The following is a 21,322-nucleotide window of genomic DNA, read 5'->3' as shown; positions in this document are numbered from 1 at the left end:
TATATGGCCGTATCTATTCCTGTCTTGTTCAGAGTCCTACGAAGCCATTAAATTCCACTCTCGATGAATCAGACGTTTTCTGTTTAGTGGTTTTCCTGCTAAATCAAATTGAGCAAAATTTTGGCAACAGACAATTGCAGGAACCCCCCCCCCCCCCCAAACCAATGACAATAATGTTGGGAAACGAGATATAAGCAAACTATAGATTAAAAACTATATAACATTTCACGATCCAGATTGAATATACATTTTCCCTAAATAAGATTTACCTCTGGTATATAATGTAACTTCTGCTGCCGCTATCCATAGATTTAAATCTAATAAATGATGGCATTGCTTCTCATAACTAGCAGTATTAAAGATGGGATAATATCTGTTTTTTGTCCTATATAGAGTTGCATTACCTCTTATCGAACCTCACTTTGCAACAAAATCTCAACCTTCTCATTTGGCAGGAAGTACATGCGCAAGAAATCTTCTACATTGTAGAGTAAACTAATGTCGGAAAATATATGTTTGCACACTATTCTTTTAATGAGGGAGGATAACGGTTGTTGTAGAAAGTCAACGCTAGAAGGAAAAAGATGAGGAAGTAGTGTGAACACATCAGCCATTTTTCCAGGACACACATGTTACACGTGTGACAGCAACGCACATGTAAAGTGCTGCCCCCTTGCTGAATGTGTGATGTATAAATTCATAGGTATTTAGTTGTTATACACCCTGATTACTGCAGGGGGCAGCACCTCACATGTGCCGTGATCAGAAGTTGTTATACACCCTGATTACTGCAGGGGGCAGCACCTCACATGTGCCGTGATCAGTAGTTGTTATACACCCTGATTACTGCAGGGGGCAGCACCTCACATGTGCCATGACACAGACACGTAGAATGTGACGGCAGATGACTATGTAGCCCGTGTAATCTGCCTGTTTTTCCTGATGACATAGGAAATGCAGAAAAAAGATGACTGATGTGACCACGCTAGTACGGAGGAGCAGTTTAGGGAATGGGGTGTCGAGTCACGTTGGTGAAGCCTATGCATGGTTAATGGCAGTGTTTGTTTTGCTCAGGGGACATGGAAACATAATTTGGTGGCAGATAAGAACCATACGGCCCATTATTCCTGATGTAGATACTCCGATCTTAATCAGTCCCCGGTCTTGTCAGGAGAACCATAAGCCTCTACCACTTCTTCTGGGGGCTGTTCCATTTCTCTACCACCCTCTCAGTAAAGTAAAAATGGCGTGCCCATAGTTAGCTACTGTTGTGTTTCTGGATACTTGAACCTGTGAACCAAAAAGTAAATATTTGTAAGGCTTTGACTTTTTTTTTTTTAAAGTGATGTCATATTGTGACCTAGTGAGAACGGCCGGGCGGTTTTGCAAAGTTTGTCCTCTTTTGGGGTTGTCTGCAGCAGACGCACATTACACACGTGTTCATGCTTTAGCCTGCAGATACTCCACAAATGATCCCGTGCCAGCATCTGTTAACTCTTTAGACTAATAAGGAGTTATTCTTTAAGGTGCTGACCCATTTAATTTGCTGTATGTAACTTTTATAACTAAATATTGCTCTAGAAACACCAATTCTTCAATTATGTTAATTTTCTCCTATACTTTTCTTTAGGGAATATTAAATTCAACCTTTTTTAAACATGTGACAAAAGTTGAATAGATTAAAAGACCCCATTACCATGACAGTAAACATTTTTTTTTTCTTTTAGTCTTCTGGGGAAAAATAAAAGTAGAGATCTTCATAATAAGCTCAGACAGTCTGTGTTTTAGTTGGAAGGAAGAAAAACGAACCTTTAAATTTTTTACAGATTTTTTTTTCATTTTTACTCTTGATTCAAATGGCAAATTCTTTATTTTTCTTCCATTTAATTCTCATATTTAAATCATGAAAGTTGTAGCTCCATCTGGGACTGTTCAGCAGAGCTAAGCGCTGTGTTTACAAGAAATTAGCTTACCGCAAGCATTTCATTTGGAAATATCAGGGATTTATTAGGTTTCTGTTTTCAATTCTTGACCTTCCTTTTGCATCTGGCTTTGACAAAAAAACAAAACTTTTTTTTTTTGGTGGGGGTTGATAATGTCATTTTCCCACACTTAGGAATTTTTTTTTTCACTTTTAATAAAAATGAAAAAAAAAAAAAAAATTTAGCCAAAATATTTATTTTGTTCAAGGTGCCATGACAATAAATACCAAATAAATATTTTCTTGGGAGTTTAATTATTTTAGTACTCTTATTTAGCACATACCTAGCGTATGAATGGCTTCAGTCTGTATTTTCATCTGCTCAGCAGCTGTGCGGTTTGCGGAAAGCTGCGTCTGGCTCACCAGGAACGCCAGAACTCAATGCTTCATTCTCTGAAATTAATGTGTTTATTCGGAAAAAATGGCATCGGTGGTTTTGATGTTTAATGCACACCTGGCGAATAAGCCGGCACATCACGGCATTTTCTTACGGGTCGTATTTATGCATTAAACACTTTCCGTATTAATGGTTTGCCCTTCCTGTTTAATAGCCGGTATTTCCCTAAAAGGAACGTTTTGATCGGATACATTGAGAAACAAAATAGGAAAGTTGATTTTTCAACGCTTTTATGCCTTGTGCCCTGCTGCATGTTCTGCTTTATAGATTAACGGGACATACTACTCCCTAACTATATATATGCAGTTATATAATACCGTATTGGCTCGAATATAGGCCGCACTTTTTCCCCCCACTTTAAGTCTCTAAAGTGGGGGTGCGGCCTATATTCGGGGTCTAGCGCCCGATGCAGTCCCACATGCAGTCCCGGGCGCCGGGCAGGCAGCGGGGTTAGGATACAGATCCCCCGCAGCGGTGCAGGGGACCCGTATCCTACTCTCTGATACGCTCAAACAGCCTCCCCTGCCAGCACAGACCGTCCGCACGATGCGTTTTACCTCTGCCCCAAAGACTTACCAGAGCAGACTCCCGGGTGTCTTGCGGGGGCGGCGGGGGACATCTACGCAATACACGTATACAACTTCCGGTACCGGCACATCTGCTGAGTGCCGGCACCGGAAGTTGTATACGCGTATTGCATAGATTTCCCCCGCCGGCCCCGCAAGACACCCGGGAGTCTGCTCTGGTAAGTCGGGGGGGCAGAGTGGCAGCACATCTCGGGGGGGAGGAGGAGGACAGTGGCAGCATATCTCGGGGGGGGGGGGGGGGGACAGTGGCAGCATATCTCGGGGGGGGCGGCAATGGCAGCATATCTCGGGGGAGGAGGAGGAGGACAGTGGCAGCATATCTGGGGGGGGAGGACAGTGGCAGCATATCTGGGGGGGGGGGGACAGTGGCAGCATATCTCGGGGGGGGGAGAGTGGCAGCATATCTCGGGGGGGCAGAGTGGCAGCATGTTTTTTTGGTGCTTTTGTAAAGAAAAAAACGTTTTCTTTAAAAAAACACCAAACTTTTAGGGTGCGGCCTATATACGGGGGCGGCCTATATCCGAGCCAATACGGTATATATACGTATTATATAATAATACCGTATATAATTAATATATAATATGTTTGTACACATTGGAGTCAGTGCATTTAACTGTGTGCAAATTGATGCATCTGTTATTAATCGGTGGTAGGAGATGAGACTCTCTCTCTCATATTCTCCCTTGATGGCTTCTATGGAAAAATAGCGTACACATGTATGTACATGACAGTTAAAAAAACATGCACATACATGTGTACATGACCCAAAAGGCTATACTATACTATATTTATATAGTGCCAGCCATTTACACTGGTCTTCTTATAGTACATACGTTGAGAAAGAGTATCACGAAAATATAATTGATGGACTAAGACAAATCAATACGTTGGCTAAAGAGAGCCTTGACCGTAAAGCTTGCAATCTGGAGTGAGTGCGGATAAAATGTACTGTGGAAAGCTTGTTGACTATATTTAGATTCACAAATTCCCCCAAAAAGATTACGCAGAAGCATCTGGCATTGGCCCAAAATCTTCATTTTAGGGAGGATTGAGATGTACTGTAAATATATTCCTGCTTTATTGTAAAATATATATATATATATATATATCCTCAGCATCAGTACTTGGAGGGGCAAACGGTTTGGTTGTGGAGCCAGTAGGCAGTGGGTGCAAATGTGTGCCCCCAATGTTCTTCATGTAGTGAACATCCGTGTATTGAGACCTAGGCCGAAGAGTACAACAGCTGCAGTTACACAGTACTGGGAGCAAGGCTCGCTCTTGGGTGATTAGCTCCCGGGTCAACCACATTCTCAGTGGCCTAGATCTGCCAGGTACCTGGCCCCTTTACTCTGCAGAGGTCAGCGCCTAGCTGGCACAGCCTCATTACCTCTCTAACCGTGTGCGGCACATCCTTGAGCGATGGAGCACAGAATATGATGTCATAGCGCTCAGGACAGAGGACGTGATGTAATCAGCAGCACTGCACAATGTAACATGTTTACGTTTTTCAACTAAGAGTAGGATTGTAATTCTGGGAATCCCTGATAGACTTTGCATTGATCCCTAATGACCGAGCCCCTTCACCGCTTACCAGTGTTCATGCAGGGATACCTCCAAACCCTTGAAATATATAAATACGTGTTAAACTCCAAAGGCAGTTTCTAAAGTCACAATGTGAATAAACAGAGTAGATTATAAAAAAATAAATGACAAAATGTGTAATTAACAGATTATGCATATCCCGGTAACAATGTAAACTAAATTAAAGAATGAAGCCACAGTATAATGGGTCTGGTCTTGCCCTGCGTGTTGACAGAGTTTGAAGATCAACTTAATCTTCCCACTGGTGTAACGTTTTATCCGTCGTGTTTACACTTTTCATGGATGGCATGCCATGAATCAGAGCCGCTGTAATAAATAATCAGTTATTAACCTACAGTATATGATCATTTATGGATGGTTCTCAAACATATTTTGCCATGTGGATTTGCAATGAAATCAAATTACTATCTCAACCAGTATGCATAAACATCTTAAATGCACACACAGACACCCACACGCCCTTCATTTACCAACACCCACTGTGTCACAATGTCTCATGACTAAGAATATGAATTAATAATTCTGTAAACACGGCGCACTATACTTACACCAAAGGGCTTATTAAAATAGTCCTGGAATCCAAATCTGTGTAAGTGGCTCTTCATGTCTTCCTCGCTGCTCCTCAAAGCAGGTCTCCAGACCAACACAGAACGCTCAGGACCCCATAAACACATCTGTGTCGAAGCAGTTCGCCCGCATTCCGATCTGTGTCGCTATAGTTATCAGAAGCCATCACAATGATTTATCCCAGCAGCCTTTCCACCTGTAAAGTACATCAATGGAGAAGATATCGAGTAACACTAGCGCCACTGATGACCACCTTGACAGCATTAAAGTCCGGCCATTTTAGTTCACTACTCTGAGGTACAGAGGCCTTGTGTATGATCTAAGGGAGCACCTCTAAGACATCTTTTCAGGGTTGTATGGTCTAGCCTAGTGTCTGTTTTCCTTTCCCCTTTGTGGGCTGTTTGTCTGAGACTGTGCCATGGTATGGTGTTGAACCACCAGGGACCAGGGTGTCAATGGGAATAGGTGGGTTTTGGCCGCCTTAGGACATGGACCTGCATTTGCCTCAGAACCCTCCATAGTTATGATACTACCGATTCTTACACTTGTGTGGTTCTGTCGGTCGTACAAGACCCACTTTTCCCAATCGTTGTATTCCTTTTCTCCAAACTGTGTTGGGAAACTGTGGTGTTACCCCTCTGCCTGACCCGCTCCTTTTGTGTTATGAGTTTTCTTAATCGGGTACGATTTGGTAACAGGTTTTTTTCTGATGTCTCCATCCGGAAATAAAACTATTCTTGTTCAGAAACCATTTGGAATTGTATGAGTTGGGAGATAGATAAATCTAGAACGTTATACACTGTACTTAGAAGCATGAAAAGTAAAACATATGTGACTGAAAATTAGGATGTTCATACAACTTGTCTCTGTGATGAATTGACTCCAGCTGCATAGATAATGTACGTTTTTAGGTGGTTTTTAAATGTCTTTTCTGCCAAGATAAATGTATTGTGCAGAACTGGCACTGGGGACATAATTATTATTTATGAGTAATATTACAAATTCTGCAGTTCTCTACTAATGTCTGATACAAGCTCAATGCGGAGTGGGCACCAACGACTTGGCAAGCAGCTATTGCCCACCTCGAATAATAAAATTAGTAATACTAATAAGTTATTGGCATATAACAGGAGAGGTGATTTAATTATGTCTCATTAAAGGTTTATCTTAGTTAATCGTTTGCCGAGCTATAGTCTGATACATTACTTGGGTGGAACTTAGCTAAACAAGGTCAGTCTGTAGAAGACAATAGAGCGAGTGGAACTGTACTTTAAGTCACAGACAACATTTACACAGTCTAGTAAAACTCACTGCACCTTGAGCTGTTCTTTAAACCGAAGAAACGCAAATATTTGCACAGAAAGGAGCTGTAAGATTACCTAATGCCGGCTTAAACCTCACATAAAAGAAGCAAGAACATTTGCGCTAAAGAAAAAGCATTTGGCCTGGCAGAGGTAATACGCTTCGTGGTGTTTAAAATACAAAGGCCTTCGGGGCTCCGGCATTAAGAAACTCCAGATGAAATAAAGACGTTTCCTCGGGAGGCTGCGTTTGATAGTACTTTCTGATGGTATATTTTTGTATGAGGTAATTCCTTTTCTCGGCCTTTATTTTAGGAAAAATATTTATTTTAATGGTGGAGCTTAAGTAGGTGCTTTATACAAATGAGACAATTCTTGACGTGCTGGCGCCATTAAATCTTGTTCAGATTTGGTGGTGTTTTGAATAAAAACCCTAATTTTTGCGGCGCAGTCACGTTCATGTTATTCTGCCTTAAGGCTGAAAACCAACATCCGTTCCTTCCCCCCCGAACACATTAAATGATCAGTTCCTAAAGCCCTGACGAACCACACACGGATTTGGGGATGAAACACCTCATTTTGTGGGGACAGATCGCTTCTTGTATGCGCCCCCCCCAAGCGCACGCTGTAAATGTAACGTGTACATACTTGTGCATGCACATATCTACAAAGTTTTAATTATCTGGTGATGTAATTAAAGGGACGCTTTAGCGTCTCAGGCAGCGGAGCCCACTGAGCAATGTATCCATATGATTAAACCCGGAGAAATAAATGTACTTGTCATAAGTAGAAGCTGCAGCTCCACACCTACTTGGTGGGCCGCCATTTTGAGGCATTGATGTGCATGCACAAGTGGGTCTAGCTGGACCCTTCCAGAGCTTTCACAGTGCTGGAGCTGGCTGGAGGTAAGTATATGATGTCTGAAATATTATCTGTATATTTCCAGTATGGCAAATGCGTTCTGCAGAATCCCCCCACGCGTTTGCCACGGGACGCCATGAACATTCAAAGGGACTGCTCGGCTATCATATGCATTAAAGTGAATATGATGGCTGAACTGTCCCTTTAAATGAGATACTTATTTTATGAAGATCAAGTAGGTGCTCTCCAGAAATATTATGAGGTATAAAGATATTACTTTGCCCTCGCTGACATTTCCCAAAAAGGAAGCCTTTAAGGTATTTCCCTTTGTTCCTTCTCGTGTTTAAACGATCTCTGTAGCGATACATAATTCATGTGTAAAAATACTGTAAATATAGGGACAGAATTTTTCATCAGGGGCTTTTCTTCTCCTACAGTATAAAAATCATGCTTTGCTCCTGTGACGTAACTAAATCAGTGAATATGGTTTTCTGAATAAATGAACCTTGTTTTTCATCCGTATTTCATCCAGCTTGCATATATCACTCTCATAGATAATGCAATAACCATGGAACATCCCAACAGGATATTAAAGTGCTTCACTATATTGATTCGAGGCACTTTGTCAGAAATGTAGGTTTCTGTTAAAAATATTGGATATTTTACCCACTGGTTGATGGCTCATCAATACAAACTACATTTCTCCTGTTTTCTTTCATTGTAGGTTAAAGAAATGGGCGAATATTTTAAGCATCACCTTCTGCAGTCCAGACACAGAGGTGCGTTCGAGCTGGCCTACGTTGGCTTTGTGAAGCTCACGGAAATGTTGATCGGGTAAGACATCTGATCTTTATTGATCTCTATTTCTCTGTGAAATTGCCGTAGAAACGTATACTTTGGGATTTGGTCTGTGAATCACTTTGAGGTACATGGGGAAAAGGTGTGTTTGTTGCACTGCCCTAGTTTCTTCACCAACGGGTCGGTTAATTCTCGGCAAAAATAATTTTGCGGAGCATCATATTCTTTCTTGGTTATCGCTGTCCAGAGCTTGTATGCCAGCAAAAAAGGGTCTTATGCCATTTACCTCTTTGGCGTTTTGTGGTTTCAACCCCGATATATTATAAATGAATAACCCAACAGTGAGAAGAATTGTTTAAAAGAATGTTTCACTTCTTGTGATCAAACCCTAGTATATCTTTCTACAGTAATGAGTATTAAATCAATTAATAGGGATTATTTTAAGATTGAGCTAAAAAAAACCAAAAACACTAAACAAAAGAAAAAACCTGTAAGGGTAAAGAAAGATCAAAGTGGAAAAATAACATTGTGGTTAGGAATATTTTGCTACAATATCAAACTGTCATTCAAGAACAAAGTGTGTGTGGGGGGGAAGGCCATGTTGCCATGGCAACTAGTGAACTGCCAATGCTGATTGCACCATTTCTTTGGTTGCCGTGGTGATAAGACTGCTGTGCACCAATTTTGTCCATTCTCATGAAGAAAGAACATAAAATAAGACATCATACACAGACAATTCAACTCGGTGACCCGTGGCCGGTAATATTGGATTTTAATATCTGTATGTCTTCCATGTTGGCTTGTGCTCAGAATGATAATTAAGGTAGAAGGTTACTGTTCATGTGCTCACATGTTTACCATGATGGGAAGAGGGCATGTATTTCCCCATTGCGTATGTGCCAAGCTTTTGGTGTATGATGTATTGTGCATGTGTGGACCGGCTCAGCCGTTAATCATAGAGCCATCATGGGTCTGCCTGAGGTCTGGGAAAGAAGGAATTCAAATTTATTTGGCCTAATAGGGTGTAATGTGTATTTTAATTTACAGATTTTATAACAGTGATGGTGAATACGCTTAATTATTTTTTAATCTAACTGCTAAGTGCTGTTTGGGATGATTGTAAGCCTTTCTTTTTTAATGGATAAGTGACACAATATTCTGTTGGTTTCAAGATCTCTTATTTTTGATGAGGTGTTGCCATAAGAATCTTTGTTAGAGCGCTTACCTCCTGCCGAGATCACACACTCCCAACACATTAAGCCTTCTCTACCAATGTTTAGGGTGGCAGATGGCAGAAAATGGCATTATATACCAACAGAGTCTAAGTAACAGGTTTAAGAGTGGAAAAACACTTTTTTTTTTTTTTAATATTAACATAGCGCCTTCACGTTCCATGGTGCTGCACAATTTTTTTTTTACTGATTTTAATAACTACCATAACCATACTTAAACTCAAACAAAACCTATAATATGGAATTCATGGAAAATTAATAAAAAAAATAAAAATAGAATGATTTCTTTAGGGTAAAAATGTTTTTTTTTTAAAGAAATATATACTTCAATAACCCTCTTGTTATTCACGGGTTTAGCCATCCATGCTTGTGACTCTGTTAGCGTGCAGTTAACATATAACGTTACATGAGAGCGGACTTCCATTTCTGTAGTTTGGAGACGACATATGTTTAGAATTGCCCAGGCCAGAGGTGCGTTCCCCCTCCTCTCCGACCAGAGGACCTTTTTCATGTATACCTCGATTCTTGGAGAGAAATGTTTTTCTCCTTGGGGATAGAATGTGGGTTTATACTGTAATACGGGTTACCTTTGAGGAAAACTCAATTCAATTTTTGTTTGGGCCACTAAACTTCCTGGAGGTGGCCGTTGTTGTCAGTCATGTGATACTTCGGATGACTTTCCCTCCTCAACCACCACACTGAGCTGATTCTTTATGGCTAATGAGATTTCTTCCTACTTAAACTTTCATTAATTACAGTAACTCACTGAGTGAGTGAGACTGAGCTGTTCTGTACGGCAGTGTGATAAGGAATCGGTGTTTTGCCTAGCAGATTGGGATAAGATAACGCATAGAAATGGCTACAGCGCAGCTGTATTATATTATGCAAAACTAGAACTGTTTAAAAAAAACAAAAAAACACAGAAATAATGTGAAAACATATTTTTTATCTGATACTTCAGAGCAGAATCCTTATGTAATATTCTAGAGGGGGCATTTCAAAGAGGGTTACTGAAAACTTAGACTTAAGGTCTAAAACAAGAATACATTAGAGGTCTGTTTACTAAAGGGAGAGCTATGGTTTCAACTGCCTGAATTCACTTTGCATTATGAAGGACAAGCACTGGCAAATGTCTTCAGGAAGAAGGGCTGAGCTGGCCCTGTATGATGTATAATTCAATGTGTGCTCTTCATACAGCAAAAGCTACTGGGATAGGACCTTCATAATGTACTGTATAGTGAAGTGAATGAGCCAAACCTCACCTGCAAACTTTCCCTTTAGTGAATAAACCCCTTATGTCTCTGCTCATTCTTGGTTTGCTGGGTGGCATTACGACATGAAATCTAGCCAAAGTTAAAAACAGATTACCAGCACCCCAAAACCAAACCTAGAGGTCTCTGGCTTGACCATCGCCCTTGTAGATAGAAGGATTTTTATAAAGACAACTGGGTTAAAGTTCCTTTATGTTAATGCCCTCTAAAATTTAATTATTTTACTTTACAATTTACTTTACTTTGTTTCTGGAACCCAGGATTTCTAGGGGTGAGTTGAGGATCACACATGTTGGTAGCTCTGTACCTTCAGGAGACTCAAGTTATTTTTGTTGTCTGGGGGAAACAGACGCATAGCGTTACAGCCTTAACTTTAATGCAGACAAAGACAGTTTATTATTATTTATTTACACTGCTCCTTTGAAGATGGGCTATGAAGGGCTCCATACAGAATGCCTCGTTTCTCAGCCCTCGAGTTCCTCTCACAGCAGTTGTTTCAAAGGGACTGTGGCCCATTGTGCTTTACGAGATCTGTTCTACAATTGGCAGCCTGACGGAACAATGAAACTATACATTTAATAACTTTATACTACATTACCTAGACTAAAAGGGTTTTAGGCCAGGCCTTTTATTACATCTGCAGTGTGCATCCATTTAAAATTCTATATTCTAAGTGGAATGGCGTTGTCATAGAAACAACATGTAACAGGGAGAAGCCATATGCAGGGTTAGCAAAAGAAGAGGCGGCAAAATGGTCTTGTATTTAACAGCAATCACACATTTGACTTGTAATGGAATTCAGCAACAGGTCATGGCAAGGTTCCCCAGCCAAACCATAAGTGTTTCACTTTGGCAGACTAGCCCCCAAAATGTGTATTTTTTTTATTTTTTACTTTTGATGTTTGTTGGCGTTCACTTCGCATTGAATCCAATACATGCATTCTTTACCTATTTGAGATAAAACATTTCCTCTCCAGATCTTTCACGATCTCTTCTGACTTGCCCCACCAACTGCCTTTCTTTCTATAACATCCCATTACCTTAAGCTCAACATCTCTAAGACTCAGTTTATGGTTTTTCCACCATCCCCATCATCTGAGATGACGGACCAATATATGAAATCAGGACATGTGCTTCATGTCCATGCCCAGTAGCACACATGCTAAGGACTGGCACACTAAGTGTGTATTATCAGTATATATATATATATATACACATACATACATACATACATACATACATACATACATACATACATACATATACGCACACACCCACACACACACACACACAAACATGCTATTTAGAAACACAGCTTTGTGTGAATACCGCTGGAGTGGAATTTTAAAAATTGCACCAGCGTTAATTAGTGTTTATAAAGTGGCATCAATAAAATAAAATCAATTGTGGGACTTCCTTTTGACGGTTTATGCCTGTATTAACAGGAACCATCCCTACACCAGGAACAAAAATAATTTATTTTGCATGTACATTCAAAGAATTGGGGCAGTAACAAGAAGGAGTGGCAGGCAAGTTGAGTCATCTCCCTACTAAATGCTTATATTCTTCATATTTACTCATGCTGCATATCAAGACATGCTTGTTTGAGTTGTTTTTTTAATTATTAAAAAAAAATAAGGCTTTTTAATGCCTTAGCCGCTAAATCTAGTTCATCTGCATGAACCGCATGCAAAGCTTAAAGGTACTTTCTGAGATTCAATGTTTAAAGTCAACAGGTAAAAATAGCCTTTGTAATTTAAGTTTTTTTAGACTTTTTTTTTTTTATAGGTTTATTTTAGTGTATTCCTGATTTGTGAATATTTTAGCTGTGCCTGCTTAAAAATTAGTTATTTACTGCTCATTTCAGACTTAATTTTCTAAAATATTAGTACCTATAATACATTTATCCCACTACTTCAAAAATGTTGTGATATTTTTAATTTTATTTTTGTATGGTCCACAATTTTTTTTTTTTTTTTAAAGCAGCATGCTCTTTAGAAGATACAGGCTGCTTTTTCTGAGTGGCTGATGCTAGCTTTTTATTTCATTTGTAACTAAGATGGCTAGAATGATCCGGCCTTCATAATGTAACCACACGTTGTTTGTGTTCATAAAGAGCAATTTTGTAGGGCTAAAACCAGCAGCGTCGTTCATGGTTGCTGTGGCGACTGCCCATCTTTGAAGTCGGGGTTCATATTTAAAAAAAATTCACGATCAGGCCTTGGTCTGCAGCCCAATCTTAGCTGTAGCCCTGAGCTGCTGCCAGATGCATAGACTTGCTTTTTGAGTTTTTCCTTTGACATGGAAGATTTTCGCCAGTATAAATAATCGCCGTGCTCTTTGACCTCCCTTTTAAAATAGAACACTATGGTCAGGGGAAGGATGGATTTGTCAGCTGTGGAAGCTCATAACGTTTATACATATTCGTAGCTCGCTTATGGGGAGGCGCACCTGCTCTAAACAGTCGTCTTGCTGCCAGACCGCAAGATAAATACCATTGCCAAGCATAAGGGAGTTGCCTCCTCCATGTAAACGACAACACCCTTCTCTCTGTAGGTTCTCGATCCGGCTGCATACTAAAGAGCACATACGTTCCAGCCGGGCCCTATGGTATAGAATTACTTTAACAGAAACATCAAACCAGAACACGTTTCTGTCTCAGAGTACGTTTACTAAAGTTATTGTCCAATAAAATTAATCGTAAGTGACCATAATGTACTAAATACCTCCGGGCTTAGACGGCTCGAAAAATATTTCTCTTCCCGTTTTTATTTCTGTTAGTTTAAAGCGGGAATGTTTTTGCTTAAACTTGCAAAAAATTCTAGCATGTGCTAAAGCAGTGAATAAAATTGGCATTTTTCATGCTTACGCTGGGCTTCAAATAAGATTTCCGGCATTGTGTTTTTATATTTTATTTTAGAAAGATCACCATTTTTTTTTTTATTGAAAATCACCTAATTTCTTAGGGCATTTGGCTTTTCCATGTGTTTTTCCTATCTAACTAGTATTGGAATATTGTGCGGATTGCTCTTTAAATAGAAAGGCTAGATGGATCTTATCTGCCATCAAACTTCTATGCTCTCTGGTTTGGCTATTATTGTTATATTTTATTTATTTAGCGCCAACAATTTATGCAACACTTCTTACGGTCCATAAATTCAAAGTGTCTGACAAAACTAGAACTGACAGCGTAAGATGAACCGATGCGTTGGGTAGAGAGGGTCCTGTTCCCGAATTTACAATATAGAGTGAATATTTAAAAACAGCAAACAGACTTTGGTGGCTATATAGTATACTCAAATTGGGCGTTGGGCAAATAGGACATATGCTTTGGGCAGGACTGGTTTGGACGTTTGCTGTCCCTTGTGCATGCATAACATGGCAATGGAATGCTTTGTATCCGCTCAGGAAGATGGTAGAAATGGAGAAGGCAACTTAAATATTATAAACTCGGAGAAAGAATTACTTTAGCACGTCTCCCCGTAAACGGCATCACTGAAGCACATGGGCTCTTATCTGCTTGTGGCCTGCAGTCGGCCTCTTCTATGACATTGGGAATTATTGTCAATTTTCAGCTGCCGTTCCCTACCCCTTGCTGTGGAACAGGCCTGGACATCCACTGGAGGTTGGCGGCAATGAGTTATGTGGCTAAAGTCCAACAGAGATGACGGTTGGCACTGTTTATCCATCGAACATTTTTAGCTGTGAATTCTAACCTTATTATACTGCGATTGAGATACACATCAAGGAAAAGAATATCAAAAGAAAGGCGCTTAGGAAGCCTAATTACTCCTTGTTGAAATACATGTTTAAACATGTGCCATAAACCATACATCTGGGAACGAGTGTTTCTCAGACCATGGAGACCAAGTTGTCTTGATCAAGACCTGTAACAATTCCTGCACCCCTAAGATTTACTCTTCCAGAGCCTCTCCCTGCGCTCCTCTCTGAAAGCCCGGTGCACTCACGGGATCGTAAAGTTCAAAGGGGGGGGGGGTTAATGAGTTCTGCCTGTTTTAAAGTAAGGCATTTACTTGTTTTTTTTTTTTTAATAACGTTTGTGTCGTTGACAAGGTCAACGGTGTGAAATACATTGGTAATTGTGGATATTGTGGATATTATGTATTCGATTGCCCCGCCTGTTTGTCTGTGCAGACTTAATATTGTTTTTTAACAAAAGAAAGAAAGAGAGAAAAATACAGTAAACATGTCTCGCTCTATATAGCTAAGATTTTTCTTCCGTATAGCAATTATTCTTTGACCGAATACCATATTATTGACACTCATTTTTAATGCTAGAATCGCAATACATTTAAAAAAAAATATTTGTTATGTGTATGTTTTGCCTTTTATCTTAGTTCGGTCGACTAAACATACAAAGTCCTAAATGTACTACCTTGTGCTAAACATGTCGTCTTGGTCTTAATCACCAATGGGCGGGAATCTGAGAAAAAGGACTGCATTATCTTAAGAAAGAGTAAATACATTTTACCATTAACTGGCTACTTTAGTGTCACATGGCATCCTACAATGACAACCTCTAGGTCTCTGGATAATAAGTTTGGGGCCCTTCTGCCCCCCCCCCATGCTTTACCAAATAATCCAGAGCTGCAGACGCATATGCATCAATGTACACATGTTGGGCTACTCCCCAGCCATCTTTGGGATTGGCCCCAGCAGAGGCTTCGTCGTGTCCCCCCAGTGAAGCCCCCAGTGTGAATGAGCTGGTTGGGGAAAACCCGAGATCTCCTTTGTAACCAGCCTGTTTAGGGGCCAACGGATGGTCTTAATCCAACACTGCCTCCCATATCTAATTCTCCTTCTCTTCTAAACTCAAACCGTGCATTGGTCCCAATGTCGGGTAAATTACTAACCACATACTGTAATTAGAGGGCAAGTTAGTTTGTTTTTGGAATAAAAAAATATCATCTTCATGGTAAACTCTATCAGGAACTAAACCCAGCAGAAGTTCATCCCACTATTACTTGAAAGCATTGCGTGAAGGAATGGATGCGACGTTAAACTCTGTGTATCACTTAACAAAGAAACACTTTAAAATGCTTCAAAAAATACAGAATATTGAGCGAAGTCTCTAATTCCTTCATCTGTATAAAAAATAAATGTATTTATTTGCTTTTAATAACTTTTTTTTTTCCATTCATTTAATGTTCTGCTGGTTTGCGTAAGTAAATAATTGTTTTTCTCCGTAATGAGCGGGAAATATTTGGTTAATTGGAAGCTCATTTTGTTGTTGGCTCCAGCTGACAATATGTTGTAAATTAGCTAGCGAACCTCTCGTTGTTTTACCCCACGTCCTTTTATTTTTTTGTGGAGTAGTAACCATGTGTTCGCTGATCGTGTCCAGCGGATCCAGGTCTGCTCCAGGAGGTTTTTATCGCCCGGGGGCTCCTTGTAGTCAATGAAGGGCCCCTTCAAAGCCTGTTGCTGCTTTTCCATGGCTTTTGTAAGCCAAAGGTTAATAAGTTGAGCTTTGACCATTAAACCTTCTAGAATCCAAGGGTTTCGGTAAGAGAGGAAACTGCTAGGGTGTTGTATAATATCAAGGTTTTTTGCGGGAAAAAAGGACATTATCCATAATCTCTTAGAAATATATATATGGTTTTGCAGTATAGCCCAGTAATCTTGTTAGCAAGGTCAACTTTCTGTTGCTTCCAAATCATTTGGGGCATTTTGGATATTCGATAGTGTATCTAGAATATAAGCTTGTGAGCTGGGCCCTTGTAAGCCAATGTATTGGTTCGTCTTAGTCTGTCGGTTCTAATTTTGTTTCTAGAATTGCTAGTTGTTCTCCCAAGGAATATATTTTTAAGCAGACTGAAAGTGTTTGTGAGTCCGCAGCAGACCCCCCAGACTGGATCTGCAATATAGGGTATTTACCTCCAGCATACATTAAAAGGCACCTTAATGACACGGCAGAGTGGGATATGATGTCAGATCCTGGCGCGTTGTGTCATAAAGACATGCAGCGCCTTTTCATGCCGTCTATGGAGGGTGTTTTGAGCCAGCACAGCTACCATAGCATAATTTGGCTGGTTAAGGAGATCAAAGATCTTCCCCTGTAACCGGCAATTTCTGCAGCAGGACAATTGTGATCTGAGTCCGATTTCCCCCCCCAGTTTTTGTAGTAAGGGGACTGCCGCCCCTAGGCCTGTATGTGTCACTGGGAAGATATATTTAACTGTATTGTCCACGTGATATCCGTATTTTGTCCCGTTTGAAGTAATCTATAAAATAATGCGTGAGATGTGATTAGGCAGCATCTGGAGTACTGCATTATTATTTGCAAAACTCTGGAAGAATACTTCAAACTGCTTCAAGTGACTTATATTTCTATATTTAGAAATAACCCCTTATAGTGTATGGGTATAGCATATTAGGGGGAGGCAAGTTATGGTTGGACAAACAGCAAATAAAACACTAGTCTTTGGGAGATAAAATATATCTGGCCATGGAGGGGGGTAATTAATTCTGTTCAGTAAATGTGTGCTTCTTACATGCTGTGGAGTAGCCCTTTAACCCTTACAATGTTAGCTAGGAGCATGGCATATCACTGGCACAACAGGGCTAGAGTGCCAACTCCTGAGCGTACCTCCTCGCCGCGAAAGTGTTGTGGTATAACAGTACCCGCGAGACTTTCGGTAAAGGGAACATCAGAGCATTTATTGTCAAATGTTATTAAAGAGAGAGCTGCTGATCAGTAATGGACCAATCAGAGCCCCTTCAACGTTAAAAAAAATTATAATAAAATAAAAATGAAATATAAAAAAAATAGTGATTGCTGTCGTGTTCATGTATATGCCAGCTGGTCTATTGTGATATCAAGTGGCAAAAAAACATCCTAGTTCCTACATGGCAAGGCATTGTGATGTTGTGGCTGCCCCCACTGCCTATCCACTCTAATCCCATTTTAAATAATAAAAAAATAACCCACACAAACACTTATAGTAATATTTTTTTTTTGTGGACTTCTCCAGTAACTCGGAATACTGCTGAGTGTCATGGGGGTTATAACAAAAAGGTGGGCATTCTTGTGGGCGTATCTATTTATTTAATATTCATATATAGTGTCTTTAGCGCAATTACCCTGTCCTATATGTGCCTTCCGTATACACTCTATTGTGTACTGTGACAATAATGTCCACAGTTGTTGGATACATTTTATATGAGAGGTCGGGGCTTTTAAGAACATTATTCAGTTTAAGTTACTTTTAATATTTGGGTTTGGAATTTATGGGGAAAAGGGGGGGGGTATTTTGGTTTAAAGGGCTAAACATACAGTTCAGCAACACATGGAAATAACATACATGGAACAGATGACATTACTGGTAAGATACAGTAATACTTGATCCGTGTCTGCTTGGTAAAGTGGTCTCGTTGCAGAACAATGCCCGCTTTTACCACTTGAATATGTGCGACGTGCCATGGAGCTTTAAGCGTTTCTGTTCTGTAATCCTTTCTCTCTGGGTTTCTGTGTCGTGATTTTTTATGTCGTTCTGTAATTTTTTATGGCTCCTGGCCACCACATAACAGGATTCGGCTGTTGCATTTATTTTCGAGTTGCAGAAGAAATACATTATGGCATGAGATTGGTTTCCATAATAAGTCAGACTGTATGGGATGAAAAGCCCCTTGTTTTGCAGTCTCCGCGGAGAGATATATTTTTCATGTGTTTCCTTTGTGCCTTTTAAAACGGTGATTCGAGGAAGCAGTAACTTTAGCAATAGGATTGGAGAATAGCATGGAAACTCGCAATGTATGCTGTATTTTAAAAGCCCTTTAGCGCTGAAACAATCAGTGTTGAATTTCTTGGCTATATTAGAAATGGATACCCAGCCGCTCCTGCGCTCATATAGCGATTCTATGAGTACCTATGGCAGCTCGTATGCTTCAGTAAACCCCCTGTTATCTGATCATACACTTTAACAAAACAATTCGAAGTCTGAAAAACCGCACCTAATCCTCCGACCGGTCACTGTCTAATGTCAGATTTTTACCACTTTTGCTTATTTACACAGTACAATGATTTATCTGCTATAGCTACATATATGCATGTACCAGTGAGCCATTCAAGTGGACACGCGTGGATCATTGAATTACCTCCTCCTTGGAATTAATTAAAAAAAAACACATCGGGAGATCAGTATGCAGGATGTTTTCACTTTATAATCATACATTACTTTACATTTTTAATAAAAACGAAAAAATCAGTTGGCATTTTGTAGCATTTTTGTAAATTTGTAAATATTAATTTGTAAAGCACCAAGGTATCTAGTAGCCCTGTCCAAAGAAGACATCCAAGCCCCCTATTATATATGGATGGAGTTCAGTTCTATCAGGTTCTCTTTAGAGGACCCCTAGGTACCAGCGTGCACATATGTCCGACAACCATGTATGTGCTTGGCACTGAAAGGGTTGATCCTTAATTGCAAATAAAAAAAAAATCCCCTTGACGGATAAAAATGATATTCCATAAGGTTCCACTTCTTGCTATGGCGTTAAGTTGCTCTGTAGCAGGATGTTGGAAGCTTTTGGGTTTCCACCTCAAGCGGTGAGAAAATTAATATAAAGAGCGAAGCGTTTGAAGCTGGCAGCAACCGGTTTAGCCTGAAATTAAATATTTAGTTCTGCGGTTTAACCGTACATTGCTATGGGCTCGCTGTATATGCTCCTCCGGCGTTTATCTGGTTAAATAAACGGCTTTGTCTGGAAAATGCTGTATCATCTGACAGGAGGGGGTTCTTTCATATGATTCTTATGTAATCCGCTGGTTTGTTTTTCTATGTATTGTGGTTTTACAAAGGCATGGTTCATAGTAACTTTTCTGCCTGCAGCAAACTCGGAGGAATCTGCAGGCTTTGGCATAGCAAAAACTTTTCCCATTGTCTGTTTCCATTTGGCGTGCACCAGACTGGCATGTTGTCATAAGTCCTCAGCTTCAACGCCATCACGGGCTGCTCCACGGCAAATGCATGACATGTGCTGCAGGACGTCTGCTAATGAAAGCACAGAATGGAGCGATTGTCTTCACTGGGCAACTGCAGAACGTTGACCATTCATTCAGTCGCTTTCCATTTTGCAGGATGCTTTGAGGTCAAGTTCAGAGACACATGTGAAACCCTGTCGCTCTTTGCGACTGTAAGACATGGTGGCGTTACATTTTTTAATGTAATGGCATCTAGTCTGTCACTTTCCCTCATGCTACATTTTACAGATCTATGTTGTGCAATGGTCTACAAATTAAAAGCGATATATATATATATTACAAACTTGCATATGCACAGTATGTTCTCATCTTGGGATCTGATAATTCCTCCACATTGAGTTATCTCTCTTCAGTCACATTGCTGATCGCTGTTCATTGACTCTCGTGAGCTGTGCTTATCACATGATTAACCGGGTTAGATCCCTGGTTAAAAAAAAAAAATTGAAGTCCTCGTTGAATATATCCCTCTTGGAATATATTTTACATTTCCCTTAATAAAATTTCCTTAAAATATTCTTTAGCTCACCGGTTAATTTTCTGTCCTCTAAGGTTTAGCCACTTAAGGATGGCAAAGAATCTTTTAAGAAGATTGTTGTTTTTATGGCAACCTTGCCTGCGTTTGTGTCGTATACAAAAAAATTTTTGTGGGTAGGGTTTAGGAATATGAGGAATTCTGTTTCTAATGGTGCATTCGGTTAAGAAAAAAGTAAATTCAGCAGAGTAGGTGGAACAGCACCTATAACTGGCGTGGTGGAAGCGCCAAGTTTCAAGAGCATGATGGGGGAACAGGCTCCTGACCATCAATGCCAATCATGCTTGGATCATTTCAAGGTAAAACTAAAATTGTAACCTAAATATAAAAAGAGAAGGACTCTAGTATCCCGTGTAAATTACATACACATCAAATACTGTCTCTATGAAGCCATCAGGATATTAGAAAGCAATTAATACAATCTGGAGAAAATCTTAAAAATGTCCCTCCTACCCTCGTTTTTTTCTGATTACGATCTTGACTATATTTTTACTCCAGACCAGATCAAGCAAGCGTTTAATTAATTCTTCTGAAATGTTCTCGAAGAACCAAGTGACTTTGTGTGTCCAAAAAGTTCTAACTGTGAAAGATCTAATTGTTAAAAAGCAGATCTGTTTCTGTTTGAAGTGGCGTAGCGTGTTTTTAATAATGTGCGTGCCCTGCTTGACCCCTTGTATACGCCTGTTTCTTCCAGATGTACCGAGGAGAGTCTGCGTTGCTTACCGTGCCAGTGGTTATGCAATGTCTTGGAGGAAATTAAATCTAGTGATCCGTCTTCTAAGCTATGCGCAACCAGACGGAGTGCTGGAATTCCATTCTACGTACAGGTACTTGTTGAGCTCTTTGCATGGGAATAAAATGAGTGTGCTCTGCATAGTCACCTATAAAGGGAATGCTTAGAGCTGAAACGGTTAAAGGGACACTCGAGCCGAGATATGATAGCAGAGTGTCACCTTTCATTTTTTTATACATCTGAATCCTCCCTATACATTTGGTCCTTTGGTAAAGGCTGTGAAAATTGTCTATTGTTTTTCTCTTTGATCTTTTCTTAAAAAATACATAAAAATGCTCTGCTCTCACGGGTATCAAACAATTGGAAAAAAAAAAGTGGCACAGGAACCCTTTTAGTCAATACTTGGTGCTACCTCCCTTTGCCAAGTTAGCTCTTCGCCTCAGATCTTCTTCTCTC

At 40.0% G+C, this 21,322-nt stretch overlaps 1 protein-coding gene across 1 annotated transcript in view; it reads left to right on the top strand.

Annotated features, from left to right (window-relative positions):
* LOC149303139 (tRNA (32-2'-O)-methyltransferase regulator THADA-like) overlaps nt 1–21,322 on the top strand; it is a 165,792-nt gene that overhangs the window by 19,853 nt on the left and 124,617 nt on the right. Inside the window, exons 21-22 of the mRNA XM_089481345.1 lie at nt 8,021–8,130; nt 20,828–20,960. Of these exons, the coding sequence (XP_089337471.1) occupies nt 8,021–8,130; nt 20,828–20,960 (243 nt within the window). The remainder of the gene's footprint in view (nt 1–8,020; nt 8,131–20,827; nt 20,961–21,322) is intronic.

The sequence above is a fragment of the Sceloporus occidentalis genome, unplaced genomic scaffold (assembly GCF_023333645.1).
Source record: "Sceloporus occidentalis isolate IW3139 unplaced genomic scaffold, rSceOcc1.0.p SCAF_15, whole genome shotgun sequence".
NCBI lineage: Eukaryota > Metazoa > Chordata > Lepidosauria > Squamata > Phrynosomatidae > Sceloporus > Sceloporus occidentalis.
The sequence above is the reverse complement of the archived record's forward strand: the minus strand, read 5'-3'. Positions and strand labels throughout refer to the sequence as shown.